The following is a 12,387-nucleotide window of genomic DNA, read 5'->3' as shown; positions in this document are numbered from 1 at the left end:
CGGCCACATATATATTTGTCAGTGTAAATCTTTACAGAAAATGTACATTCTTCTTGCATTTACCAATAGCTAACCTTTATTTTCACACACTTTATCATTTTTCAATGTCATACATACTTCCTATGCCAAGATGGATGGAAAAATTTCACCCAAACAAATTAACTGTGGGCGAGTAGCTTTAAACGTTCCTTCTAGTGTACAGTGTTGAAATGTATCAGTTATTTTAGATGAATATGGAAAACAGGAACTTCAGTTGAACTCGGAAGAAAATCAGACATTGTACACTTTATATCAATAACAAAACATACATTTCTGATAGTGATCAGGCTCTTTGTGGTGAGCCTATTTGTTCCTTTTTTCTATACTGAAAGTGTATATGAAAACTGAAAAAATGGCATGTTATATTTTTTTCAATATATGTGTACTTCCGGAAGAATACACATTGATTTTATTGCCGCGCCGGCTAATGTCTTTAAACACCGTAATAAAAAGACAAATAACACGAAAACAAATAACAAGTGAAACGCGTGATTGATATATAGCTGGTTAATTTACATGAAACAAGTCCTAATGATGTTGTCTTACAGGGGAAAAAAGATTTAAGTATAAGTAAGGAAAATGTGTTTAAGAATATGCTTTTTTCTATACTTTCTCAGCTGCTGCTGCTACGGAATGTATGCGCATGCGCGAAAATATGAAGACATTTTCAATGCAGGTATGAGTTAGCTTTATAGGTGTTAATATTTGATCTATTTGTTATAATGAATATAGAGGTAGTTCGGTGCAAATCTTTGGATTTTTTTGAGAAAACAGGCTCTTACAGTGTCAAAAAGGAATTGTTGAAACCACAGAGGATTCGAGCCTGTGACTTCAATGTTAAGAAGTTCGAGAATTTGGACTAAAAGTTTTATTATTTGTAAATCTGTGGTGCCTAAATTTTTTTGTTTTTGAAAGTATTGTAGGACTTACAAACATTATGACAAACGATACGTAAACTTTATGACATATAAACATATAGCACACCAACATAGAGTAAGACATATTTGTTTTAAAATGTGCCGTTACCTTTTTTAAAGAACCAATAATATTTTTTTTGTAATTTTTTGCCTTTCTGTACTGTTAAAAATCCAAAGATTTTTGGTTCCATGTCCATTTATGAAATAGCGTTAAAAGACCATATTGACCAGTTGTTTACGATTACACATTGACGAAGTTTGTTGGGTTTAATGTTACACCGACACAATTCAGCACGTACGGCGATATTTCCAGCTTTTGATTGTGGTGAAAATTTAAGACCCCAGATGCCCACCGGGAACTGTTTCAGACATGGGCGAGCACTGGCCTGTCAAGTCAGCTGTTTATAGCTGTATAGCTCCCTCGCATGAAGAGTTTTGCACAAAAGTCATATTTCGAACCCACGTCGTTGAGTGATTTCTGATTTTAAGTCAGCAACCTTAATCACTCGGTCACGGAAGCCCTCATTAACGAAGCGGGAACGACAGCCAACTAATCACCGACACAGATACATTCTGGGACTGGTATACAATCTTGAACACATATCTTTCTGTATTTCAGGTGTCTTAATTCCCGACGGAGGAAGCGGTGGATGTAAGTATTATTTTAACATCTACTTTCTGTATGGATATGTACTATTGTTTGTCCGTACAAAGCAAAAAGTTTCTTTGCACATGTTGGTGTCATTGGCTCTATTTTCACGGAAGCTTCCCATTGTTTGTGTTTGTTGATATTTGTTCCAAATATTCCAAGCAACGTTTTAGTCATGAAATCTATAAGAAAAATCCGTTGGAGCACTGAATGCAACCACGCAAAAGTAATAGCAGACTCGGTTTGACTGTAGGAAATGGAACGTGCAACACTATTCTCGTCCCCTAGCACCTGTGTAAGGTCACAAAAAAAAAACCGCGGTGGTAAATCTTGAGCGATGGTAGCTATCACACTATGATTAAGTCCGGCTCTCAAATTGGGGTTTTAACTACGGTTTACCAGAAAAAAGGAAGTGTATCCGAGAGAAAAGAGTTCCCACATTTCATGACAGATTTGTTTCAAAATAGATATCCTGAGCTTCTGAAAGTAACCAAATTGAATACAGCTGATGTGAATGCAGAAAATGCTTTCTTTTGCAAATGACTGTCTACGGATTTGTACAAAAATTAGGCTTGATCGTTTCAGTCCGGTTAAATGCAACACATTGTTCATTCTGGCAGATGTGAGAAGAAAAGGAGCAGGTTAACATATCACTTTGTAGGGATTTTTGTGTTTCTGTCACATAGATTTCTTAAGGGAAGATATTTGCTTTTGTCTCGAGAACACTGTGTCAAAGCATTGCATTAATGTAATTGTATGAAATATTACGGGAAATTAATTGTACTTTGGAACCTAATGCCTCTTCCTGGAAGCGGGTCTCTTTCATTATACTACTAAGAGGGTTTTAGGCTAATCGTACAAAACTCTATAATTTAGCAGGGACAAATCTATTTTCAGTTGGTCCCGGTGGCACACTAGCGGATATGTACTGCGCATATTGTAGACAACGCGGGTGGACAGAGTGTATCCAACGTTACTGCTTCAGGCGAGCTTTTGGATTTATTGGGAACTTCATAAGAAACCAAGCGAGCTGGATCCCTAATTACTACAAGCCCAAAAGCGTTTATAAAGTAATCCCTGGGTTCCAAACATACATCCATGGAGATTCCTCTTTTCTACGTTTGAAACATCTATCTCGTGACGATTAGCTAGTAATACACGAAGTTTTGGTATAAATTACCGGTCAATAGTTTGTGCTGTTGACTGGTCTGTAATTTAACATTAAATTTTGCTGGGTTAAAGTCAACATTGGATGAAAACTGAATGAACTTTTTTTTCTAATGTCATGAAATAAAATACTTTTTTGAACAAAAATTGCCTGCCAAAAGTTTGTACTATTGAAGTTTTTGCAGATCAACGCAGGTTTCTGTGATGAAGTCGAAAATTAAGAAGAAATAACTTGAAATTATTTCTGATGCCAGGAAATAAAGCACTTAATGAACGGCTTGCCGACCAATAGTTAAAATCATTACACGACACGTTATGTAAATCAACGATCTATTGTTTGCAAGTCAGTAGTCAAAACTATTTATTCTCGGTCCTTCGGACCTAGGCTTGACTATTAACCGGCAAGCCATTCAATGTGTATACTGTAAGCCCGAGATTCGAAAGCTGAACTATGGAACTTGTTTGTCAATCAAAGAGTACAATTTTAGAGTATTATTATGTTAAAGTAACTATTAAATTTTCTAACAATTCATTTAAGTATGTCGTTTTTTTACTTCTAACATAAGTGCTATATATTATTTATTTACTTTCATTATGCTATGCAGTATCCATACCGGACCAACTGGTGGTTATTTATGATATGAGCCGCGCCATGAGAAAACCAACATAGTGGTTTTGCAACCAGCATGGATCCAGACCAGACTGCTGGTCAGGATCAATGCAGTTCGCTAACAGTTTCTCTAATTGCAGTAGGCTTTGAAAGCGAACAGCATGGATCCTGACCAGACTGCGCAAAGCCACTATGTTCATTTTCTCATGGCGCGGCTCAATTATAGTTCAGTCAGTCGATACTGGTGTCATATTCAGCCGCTATCAGACACCGACAAGTTCACAATATCTGTTTCTGATATTGGTCCGACATTCAGATATCTGTTAATGATTTTTTGTCCGACATTCAACCGATATCAGACATCGACAAGGTATTAATATCTGTTTATGATATTGGTCCGACATTCAACTATCTGTTAATGATATTTGTCCGACATTCAGCCGATATCAGACATCGACTAGGTATCACTATCTGTTTATGATATTGGTCCGACATTCAGCTATCTGTTAATGATATTTGTCCGACATTCAGCTGATATCAGACATCGACAGGTCTCAATATCTGTTAATGATATTGGTCCGACATTCAGCCGCGATCAGAGGTGTACCGGTGTAATGAAGAATAATGACCCCCGGTCATTATTCTATAGAAAAAGTGACCCCCCGGTCATAGTATTATGACCTCCAGATCATAGTACTATGACTCCCCCACGTGAAGTAAACTGAACCTCACGAAGAATATTGACTCCCATAAAAAAACGACCCCCGGTCATTTGGTCAAATTTAGTGATAACTCGTGTATCTAAGGCCTAATTGCTGCATTTTATGCCCCCACTCGGGGGAGGGGGCATATAGATTTGCCCTTGTCCGTCCGTCCTTCCATTTGACCATTAGCCCCAGATACCATCACTTGACACAGAAATCAGAGCATTCCGCAACGGGAAAAGGGATTCTATTTCTAGACGCTGTATCTTGGTGTATACATTTTTTTTTCAGGAAAATAACAATTCACAATACGTTTATAAAACACACCAGTGTCAATAATCCCTGCAAACTTCGGTATGAAGTATCTTCAAAAGAAAACTGCACAAGAAACTGCTAGCATAGAACTTAGTATTAATAGAAGTTGCAATACTTAGCAGTGGCAGTAAAGTACGGTAGCGCAACAATAGAAAGTAGTAGTAGTAGTAGTAGTAGTGGCAGTGGCAGTGGCAGTGGCAGTGGCAGTGGTAGTGGTAGTGGTAGTGGCAGTGGCAGTAGCAGCAGCAGCAGCAGCAGAGGAATAAGTGACAGCAACAACAGCAGCAGGAGAAGAAGAGGTAGATGTACAAGTCGTATTAGTGGAAGCAGGTATAGTAGTTTCAGTAGTAGCAGTTGTAGTAGAAGTAGTAGTAGTAGTAGTAGAAGAAAAAGAAGTACATGTAGTAACAGCAATAGAAGTAGCGGCACCAGTAGTAGTAGTACAATCAAAATGTTAACTATTGGCAATGGAGGGTATTAGAGTTCTAGATCTAGTAAAATTGTCCGTTAGATTTGGTGGGGATAACTTTTTAATAGATATTATCGTCGAAAGTCTTTTTAGGAGCCGGTGTTTTACACGGAAAGAGTAATTTTTTTAAATAGAATAATGTCCGGGAATCGATATTGTATGAGAGTTCGAATGTAGTAATTTCGGCAGTGAGTATTTTACATGGAAGGAGCACTTTTTCTATAGAATAACAAGTCAAATGGTTTATCGCGGCCAGAAATTTGTACAAACCGGACAGAAGTTGCGAAATTGTCATTTGTGCAGGAATGAAGCGTTTACCATAATGTCCAGTACTGGACAGGTATAGTGACCATGCACAGACACAGCCAATTTTCTCAGAGGGGGTCCGATCCCCTGCCCCCACCCCCATCCGCCCTGCAAATTTTGCAATTTGGCACTTCATTTTTTGCATTCTGGGACAGTTTTATGGACTAACCTGTTAAATTTGCAAAATGATAAAATCAAGCTTTCTTGAAGGTAAAATTCTTAGTTACTTTTAGATAAATAATATGAATTATGTCGGGGTCGTATGTAGCAGCAGCCGCATATACTTTACATGCAGTCCTAATGTTGCCTTTTTCGAAAAACATTTTCTTTCCTTCTTGTCTTCTTTCCTTTTTTAAAGATTTTCCAGAGGGGGTCCGGACCCCCGGTCCCCACCCCCCATCTGGATCCGCGCATGGTGACATATCATGATTTCTGTTTATGCAGGTAAACTTGTGTTTGGTTGTTTTTCAACAGAGCACAATTGCATAGGCGTAGGAGCAGGGGGGGGGGGGGCAGCGGGGGCCAGCCCCCCCCCCAAGCTAGGAGAGGGGGGGGGGGCAAAGTATAGTTTGGCCCCCCGAATATTTTGGAAAAGAGATATAAATTGTAGTCTAATATAACATTTACTTAGCATCATATAATTCTTTTCAACCTGATTTCTGATTTGCATTTGGCCTTCCCTTGTATTCTGACTAAAAATGTCTCTTTCCGTAGTGTGAGTACTGAAATCTGTACGCGCCACGCCAAGAATCGTTTACATTTTATAAAAATAATATATCATTGAGCGCAATCACTACAGTTCCGGTTTGAGCGTCTGCAAAATAAATGTAGGCCTAACTATTAAGCCTGTTTACGCATGTAAACGTTATGTATTTTTTGTTTTTCATTGTCCATTCAAGGGAAATGATATTTCCACAACTTTATACCACAATTAGACAAATGCAGTGCTAATTGATTGTATGTCCAGGGCTTCAACAGAAGAATGAAAAAAAATGGCACACTTAATTCGAACAATACATAATATGACTGATTATGACAGTTCAGTGCCTAGTTGTATGTGTATTTTAGGCTTTGTCACGAATAATGCACTGAGGATACCTTGCTGCTAACCCCCCCCCCCCCAAACCGCCGGTGGAAAAGGTTTGCCCCCCCCCCCCCCCCCCCCCCCCCCAAAGTTAAACTCGCTCCTACGCCCATGAATTGTCTGAACAGTGTACAAACTCATTACTGTTTTTTCAGGCAAGGGTGGAAAAAAAGTGGTAGACAATGAAAGCAGTAACATTTTTATTAAAAAAAAAACAATGAGACAAACATTTTCAACATCTTTGGACGGTTCAAAAATCCCATGTTAAACATACGATAAAGCCCGAAACGCGTGAAAATGTTCCGAATGTAAATCGGGTGAAGTAAGCGCTCTATGTAGATTATGCGTCTAGATTGATTAAACTGGGCGAGTCTACTTACTTATTACTTGAGGATGAAAAAAAACGTGTTTTTAAATGTTGCTCTTAAACAAGGGTGGCGGTTGAACTACTAAAAGTACAACAACAGTTGATTCACAACAAATCGTACGGTATGTTTTATAATCAGTAGAAGCTAGTCGTATTTACGCTATGAGATTCGAAGGGAGTTATCTTTAGGGAGTCAGTATTTTACTTGGAGGGGTCAGTTTTTCTATAGAATAATGACCGGGGGTGGGGGGTCGTTATTCTATAGAGTTTTCAAAGGGAGTCAGTTTTTTATAAGGGGAGTCAATATTTTACAGGAAAGGAGTCACATTTTCTATAGAATAAACACCGCGGGTCGTTATTCTATGGGGGTCGAAATACTTCATTACACCGGCATCAATGTGTTGTTTATATGATATTATGATATTATGTCTAAATCTTATTAATAAAAAAATATATTTTTATTGTTTTCTAAAACATTTTCATATTCCTAATAATCATTTAATTTCAGTTCGAAATCGGACAAATTATATATGCCCGCTGTTTCGACTTAATGATGGAAACAATATAACAATGATGTCGGGTTAATTGACTATGTAATATCATTTCTTCAGGTCATCAGTACATGTCATGAGCAGCCTACCCATTTATAGGTATGTTGCGATATTTAAGCTGGATGCGATATTTCAATTAGTGGTTACTTTAAAGACTTTTTTTCGGCGACGCCGTCTAAATTCGTTTTCGTTACTTATGCCACGTGACTTCAGTTTGCAAATCAAACTACTTGATAACGCATTATAGATAATTTATCAAAATGGAAGATTTATGCATGCAACACTCTGCCTGATTGGACGAGAGTGTCAATTTCTTTCACTCTGTTGATTGTGCTACGCTGAGTGAAATGTAGACAAAGCGTTTATCCTAAACGACGCTGTTCGCAGTTTTAAAGCTAACTTTGGCTCAGTATATTTAGCAAGAATATTGATATATCTCAAAATGATAAGTAAGTTTAATAAATATGATAAAAAACCTGTTCAAATACCAACATTTATCAAATTAAAGAAAGAGCTGAATACGGTCTGCGTATTACATGAATAAGGTTGTAAAAAGAGTCTTTTATGTAGAGAAATGCTTTTTAAAAGATTTTCCTTGTTACAATTGTTGTCTGTATATGAAAAGGTTTCTTGCTTTTGTGACTTATTCAGATTGCATATTGAAATGAGTACTTGTTTGCTTTGATATATTTGTTATAAAATATTTAACTGATTTATTATATATGAATAATTTTCTTTAGTATGGTATGCTAATATTGAACTCAGTTGAAATCTGTTTTAATATATATATGCTACATAATGACTGAATCTCATTACTCTGAAATGAAGGTATACAGTTTATCTATGTGATATGACTATACGGTCAAACTTTGCTTATGAAACAGAAATATTGAAATAATTACAATTGTATGTTTTGCTTGACCTTCACTTTTTATAGGTGTGACGTCATTGTCCAGAGATTCATGAATAGCGGATATGCATTTGTTAAAGCGGGATCAGTTGGCCTATTTTAGAAATAAATAAAAATAATAAATAAAAAAATCCTTTAATTGATTTTTTCTCATGTATTCTAATCAAACTTGATTTGTAGCATCTTTATTAGGCCCGCAGCCAACTTTGTTCAGCTGGGACATTTAACCCCTTTTAGGGGCTGCTCAGTAGAGCTAAAACTAGAAATGCCTTTATACAGCGTCTCATGAACAGCTTGGTGGATCTTTGTCATACTTGGTCTGGAGCATCATTATAAAGTCCTCTTCCAAATTTATTTATATAGGAACTTGGGCCCTATTAGGGACCACTATAGCTAAAAGTAGATATGCCTTTCTTCGCATTAACCACTAAAATGTAATGGATTTTTATCAAACTCGATGTGTAACAATATCGTAAGGTCTCCTGCTATTTTGTTACAAATGGGGATAGGGGCCAATTTAGCTTAAAATATAAACACGTTTAATGTCCTCTTCTCATGAACCGCTTCATGAATCTTCATCAAACTACTGCTGTAATTATTCATCTAAGGATAAACGAAACAAAATTGCAACCCTACGAAACCTTTGCGAAAAATTAAAAGAGAACCATTTAAATTGTTAAAGTGCGGTGTTTAGTTTTGCAATTTGAAAAATGTTAGATGAAAGATGAATGTTAGATGAAAATTTCATAAACTTCTTTCCTTATTACAATTCGCCGACCATCATTTTTAAAGATATTTCTTGTTGGCATTGAGATTCAATACGCTGTTGGTCATATAGAAGTTTATATCAATCAAAGTACCACGAGAGATATATTAATTATATTCGGGCTTTTTTTTGCTGCTCCAGTATCCTCCCTGATCACATGGTTACAGCATAAAATGTGTTGTCCTTTTCAGTGAAATGGAACACGCAAGGTAATTTATTGTGACTTTAAGACACGGTAATATGACAGCTATGAAACGATATAATAAAGTAAAACTAATTACACGTATCAGTTTTCATTGTGACAATGCTTGTGCAATCAACTGTCAAAATGACATTTTGAAAAACAATACGCGCAAGTCACGGTTTCTTTTAGCGTGTGAACAAGGCATTTAAAGTTTTAAATGGAAACGTTTAACAACTTAAATATTGGTGCATATAATCAAAGGAATTTAATTTTAGAAAAGACCGATTTATAATTTGTTGTTGTATTTTATGTAAACATGGACACGACAAAGTGTGATCCTTGTAAGGCAAGGTCAAGGTCACTGGCGGCTTCATACTGGTGCCCGTTTTGTCGCGAGGCATTCTGTAAAGTTTGTTGTCAATTCCACCAGACGATGAAACTAACCCGAAGTCATAAGGTTCAAGCACTAACTGAACTCAATCCACGCGACAGAGAGCAAGGAGGTTCTGGACAAAGTTTCCGGCTTGAAACTCTTACCCCGGTTACATTCAACGAAAAGACACAACTGCGTGAAATTGACAACATCTTGGTGTTTATGGATGGGCTTAGCGATACATCCCTCACACTGAAGAAAATGTTCTTTGACTTGAAAATGAAAAATGAATCCGAAAAGAACGAGTGCATGAGAAAAGTGATCTTGTTCAAGGAACGATTGAAACAATTAGCAGACGACTTCGAACGTCACATTTCCGGAGAACTAGAGTACCTGCAGCATGCAGAAAATGTTCAGGTTGATGCAAGAATCGAAGAGTGTGAGCAAATATTCAACGCACTTGAAATGTCTAAAGATCTAGCTCAGAATATGAAGACAGAGTACATTACACCGCAAACGATCAGCAAAGTGAACGCAGCGCGGCAACGATGTAACGAGTACAAATTCACCTTACAAAGAATACACAGTCGTCTGCAACCTGTAACGTATAATCTTGCAATAGACAGAAACGTTTCTGATGCGCTCAACACTACTCCTGGTGTTATTGGAAAAGTTGAAGTGGGCCACGAGAATGACGATCTCTTTGACGACCGTGACGTCAAACTAAACAGGCGAGCTAGCAACGTCTCCAATTTGCCGCGTGTTTCCGGGTCGATGATGAGACAACCGGCGTTTCATACGAATTCTGAGCATGCGCAGAAGGTCAACGAAATATATCTTAACCGGAAAGATGATCATGATGAGCCTATGATTACGTCAATTTGCGTAATGAGCAACAACCATTTCATTACACTTGATCGTAGTAACAATAAGCTACTGCTTGTGCACCAGGATGGTGCCATTGTAACGTCATATGTGTTTACGAGTCAGATATGGGATATGACGTTAATTGACTCATTGACGGTGGCCGTCACCGTACCAGATAACGATAAAATCGTGTTGGTAAAAGTGCGAAATAAGAATCTATGTGCCGAGAAACTAATTAAAACCAGCAATATCTGCTACGGGATTACCTCGATTGAAGGTTTTATGGTTGTAACAGTGAAGGGTGGATACGTCAAAATTGTGACGAAAGCTGGAGAAGAAGTGGCGTCAATACGTCACAACCCACGTGGAGACGTTTTGTTCACCGATCCACAACACATAGCAACAAATCGCGAACAGAATGAACTTTATGTCTCAGACTATACGCTGCATACAGTCACCGCATTGTTCCTAACTGGCGTCAAAATTGACTCGCAGCCGAAATTCGTCTTCCGTAACAATGAGCTACAAAACCCCACAGGACTTTGCTTAGACGTTCAAGGAAACGTTTACGTTTGTGGGTATTCCTCGCATAACGTCTTAAAGTTATCGTCTGATGGCAACTTGTTACTCGCATTATTAACAGGAATCATGAATCCGCAGACGGTTGCCTTGACGACCATGGAAGACCAGTTGTTGGTCTCAAGTCTCAGTACTGGCGGACAGACGAAACACATGCAAAATGTGATAGAGGTTTTCCGAATATGACACGTTACGTTCAGTTGGCACATGACAAAAAGTGGAAAATACAAATATACGTGCGTTTTACAGGAAAATAAAGTTATGGTGTGTGCACCATACTGTGCATTCGTCTATTACGGAAGATTTTTTTTTGAAAATATAAAAAACAAACAAACAAACAATTTGTACATTTTGAAAAGTTACCCTGTGTCAAATATGTAATAATATATTCATGTAACATCTGTTCTTACAGTTTTACAATATTCTGTATATCTTTATAGATTATTAAAAAGTGTTCTGTTCAAATATTCAGAAAGAAGATTGCCTCCCAGCGAGACCCCACGTTCAAATGGAACATCCGCTCAAACTTCTTGTAATGTAATTTTTGTAAAACTGTAACACTGATATTGTTTTGTTTTTGTTTTCGGAAATTCTTAAGTGTTTAAAGGTGAATGCATAATTTGTGTACTCCGTGTTTGTTTGATTAGTTTACTTGTTGAGCGATTGTTATAAAACACACATTAAAGCTACATTTCCCTGTAAAAAAAAAGTTTCAGAGACAAGATCGCGAATTTTAACTTGACATACTACATTTTTGCCATAAAAATCGATATTATTTAACTTTAGGCTATTGAGATAAACTTTTCAGAAAATTCAGAAGTACAGCATCCCAGATCCAGCTACTATTATAATAACCCTATTATATTGCCAAAACTCACGAAAAACCCATGTGATGGGTTTTGTCGATCAAACGATTAGCTCTGCTGGCTCCGGATGTTAATTAATGTTACATAAAAGCGTCGTCATTGTCTTGGCACGCATGGCAGCAACGAAGCACAGTTCACCATCAACAGCACCAAAAACATGTTAATGCTGAAACAGTTGGTTTATTTTGATGTTATTTTTAAACCCATACTTATTAACATTCAGTAAACACATCTGGTGAAACTTCGATTGCCAGACCACTACTAACGTGGTTACTGTTGAAGAAATTGACGGTCCTTCTATGTGTAACAAGTCAGCCATTGAAATCCATCGATGCAAATTACTTTTTCTTGTTCTGCTTTTCGCGCACATTAAGACCGGGAACAAGCGAACTATAGTCTGACCGCTCCTCGGGACAGTAGTGTCAAACCACCGTTAGTCACTAAGAAATCAACTCGCACACAGCTGCCAACCAGCTGATCAGTCCTCATGCAAATCTAAGAACATGTTACAGGCGTTCAATGTTCGCTTGTTCCCTGCCTTTAATTGAAAGTAGACCTAGAACAAGCTATTAGTACCGAGGGCTTTTCATTGGCTGATTATTAACAATGGTCGAACAACCACAGCACGCGGGACATGCAGCGAGGGCTACTTCGCTTGTACCAC

At 37.6% G+C, this 12,387-nt stretch overlaps 2 protein-coding genes across 2 annotated transcripts; both read left to right on the top strand.

The window, feature by feature from the left end:
• The first annotated feature begins 554 nt into the window (after window positions 1-554).
• Window positions 555-3,302, top strand: LOC123528249 (uncharacterized). Its single transcript, XM_045307979.2, has 3 exons — window positions 555-715; window positions 1,576-1,608; window positions 2,503-3,302. Exons 1-3 carry the CDS (start codon window positions 619-621, stop codon window positions 2,751-2,753), a joined length of 381 nt encoding a protein of 126 aa, XP_045163914.2. The 5' UTR covers window positions 555-618; the 3' UTR covers window positions 2,754-3,302.
• A 6,052-nt stretch (window positions 3,303-9,354) lies between these two features.
• LOC123526870 (uncharacterized) lies at window positions 9,355-11,043 on the top strand. The gene has a single exon (XM_045306119.2). The coding sequence runs from the start codon at window positions 9,355-9,357 to the stop codon at window positions 11,041-11,043; it is 1,689 nt and encodes a 562-aa protein (XP_045162054.2).
• Window positions 11,044-12,387: the final 1,344 nt, after the last annotated feature.

Source organism: Mercenaria mercenaria, chromosome 14 (assembly GCF_021730395.1).
Source record: "Mercenaria mercenaria strain notata chromosome 14, MADL_Memer_1, whole genome shotgun sequence".
Lineage (NCBI taxonomy): Eukaryota > Metazoa > Mollusca > Bivalvia > Venerida > Veneridae > Mercenaria > Mercenaria mercenaria.
Note: the sequence above shows the minus strand (reverse complement) of the source record. Positions and strands in the feature narration are given on the sequence as shown.

What these genes read in the sequence shown, in the direction of transcription:
- LOC123528249 (XM_045307979.2), top strand. Translation starts at nt 619, where the DNA reads ATGTGTTTAAGAATATGCTTTTTTCTATACTTTCTCAGCTGCTGCTGC. An exon ending in TGAAGACATTTTCAATGCAG is followed by an intron (nt 716 to 1,575) that starts GTATGAGTTAGC and finishes TCTGTATTTCAG; the next exon opens with GTGTCTTAATTCCCGACGGA. An exon ending in CGACGGAGGAAGCGGTGGAT is followed by an intron (nt 1,609 to 2,502) that starts GTAAGTATTATT and finishes ATCTATTTTCAG; the next exon opens with TTGGTCCCGGTGGCACACTA.
- LOC123526870 (XM_045306119.2), top strand. Translation starts at nt 9,355, where the DNA reads ATGGACACGACAAAGTGTGATCCTTGTAAGGCAAGGTCAAGGTCACTG.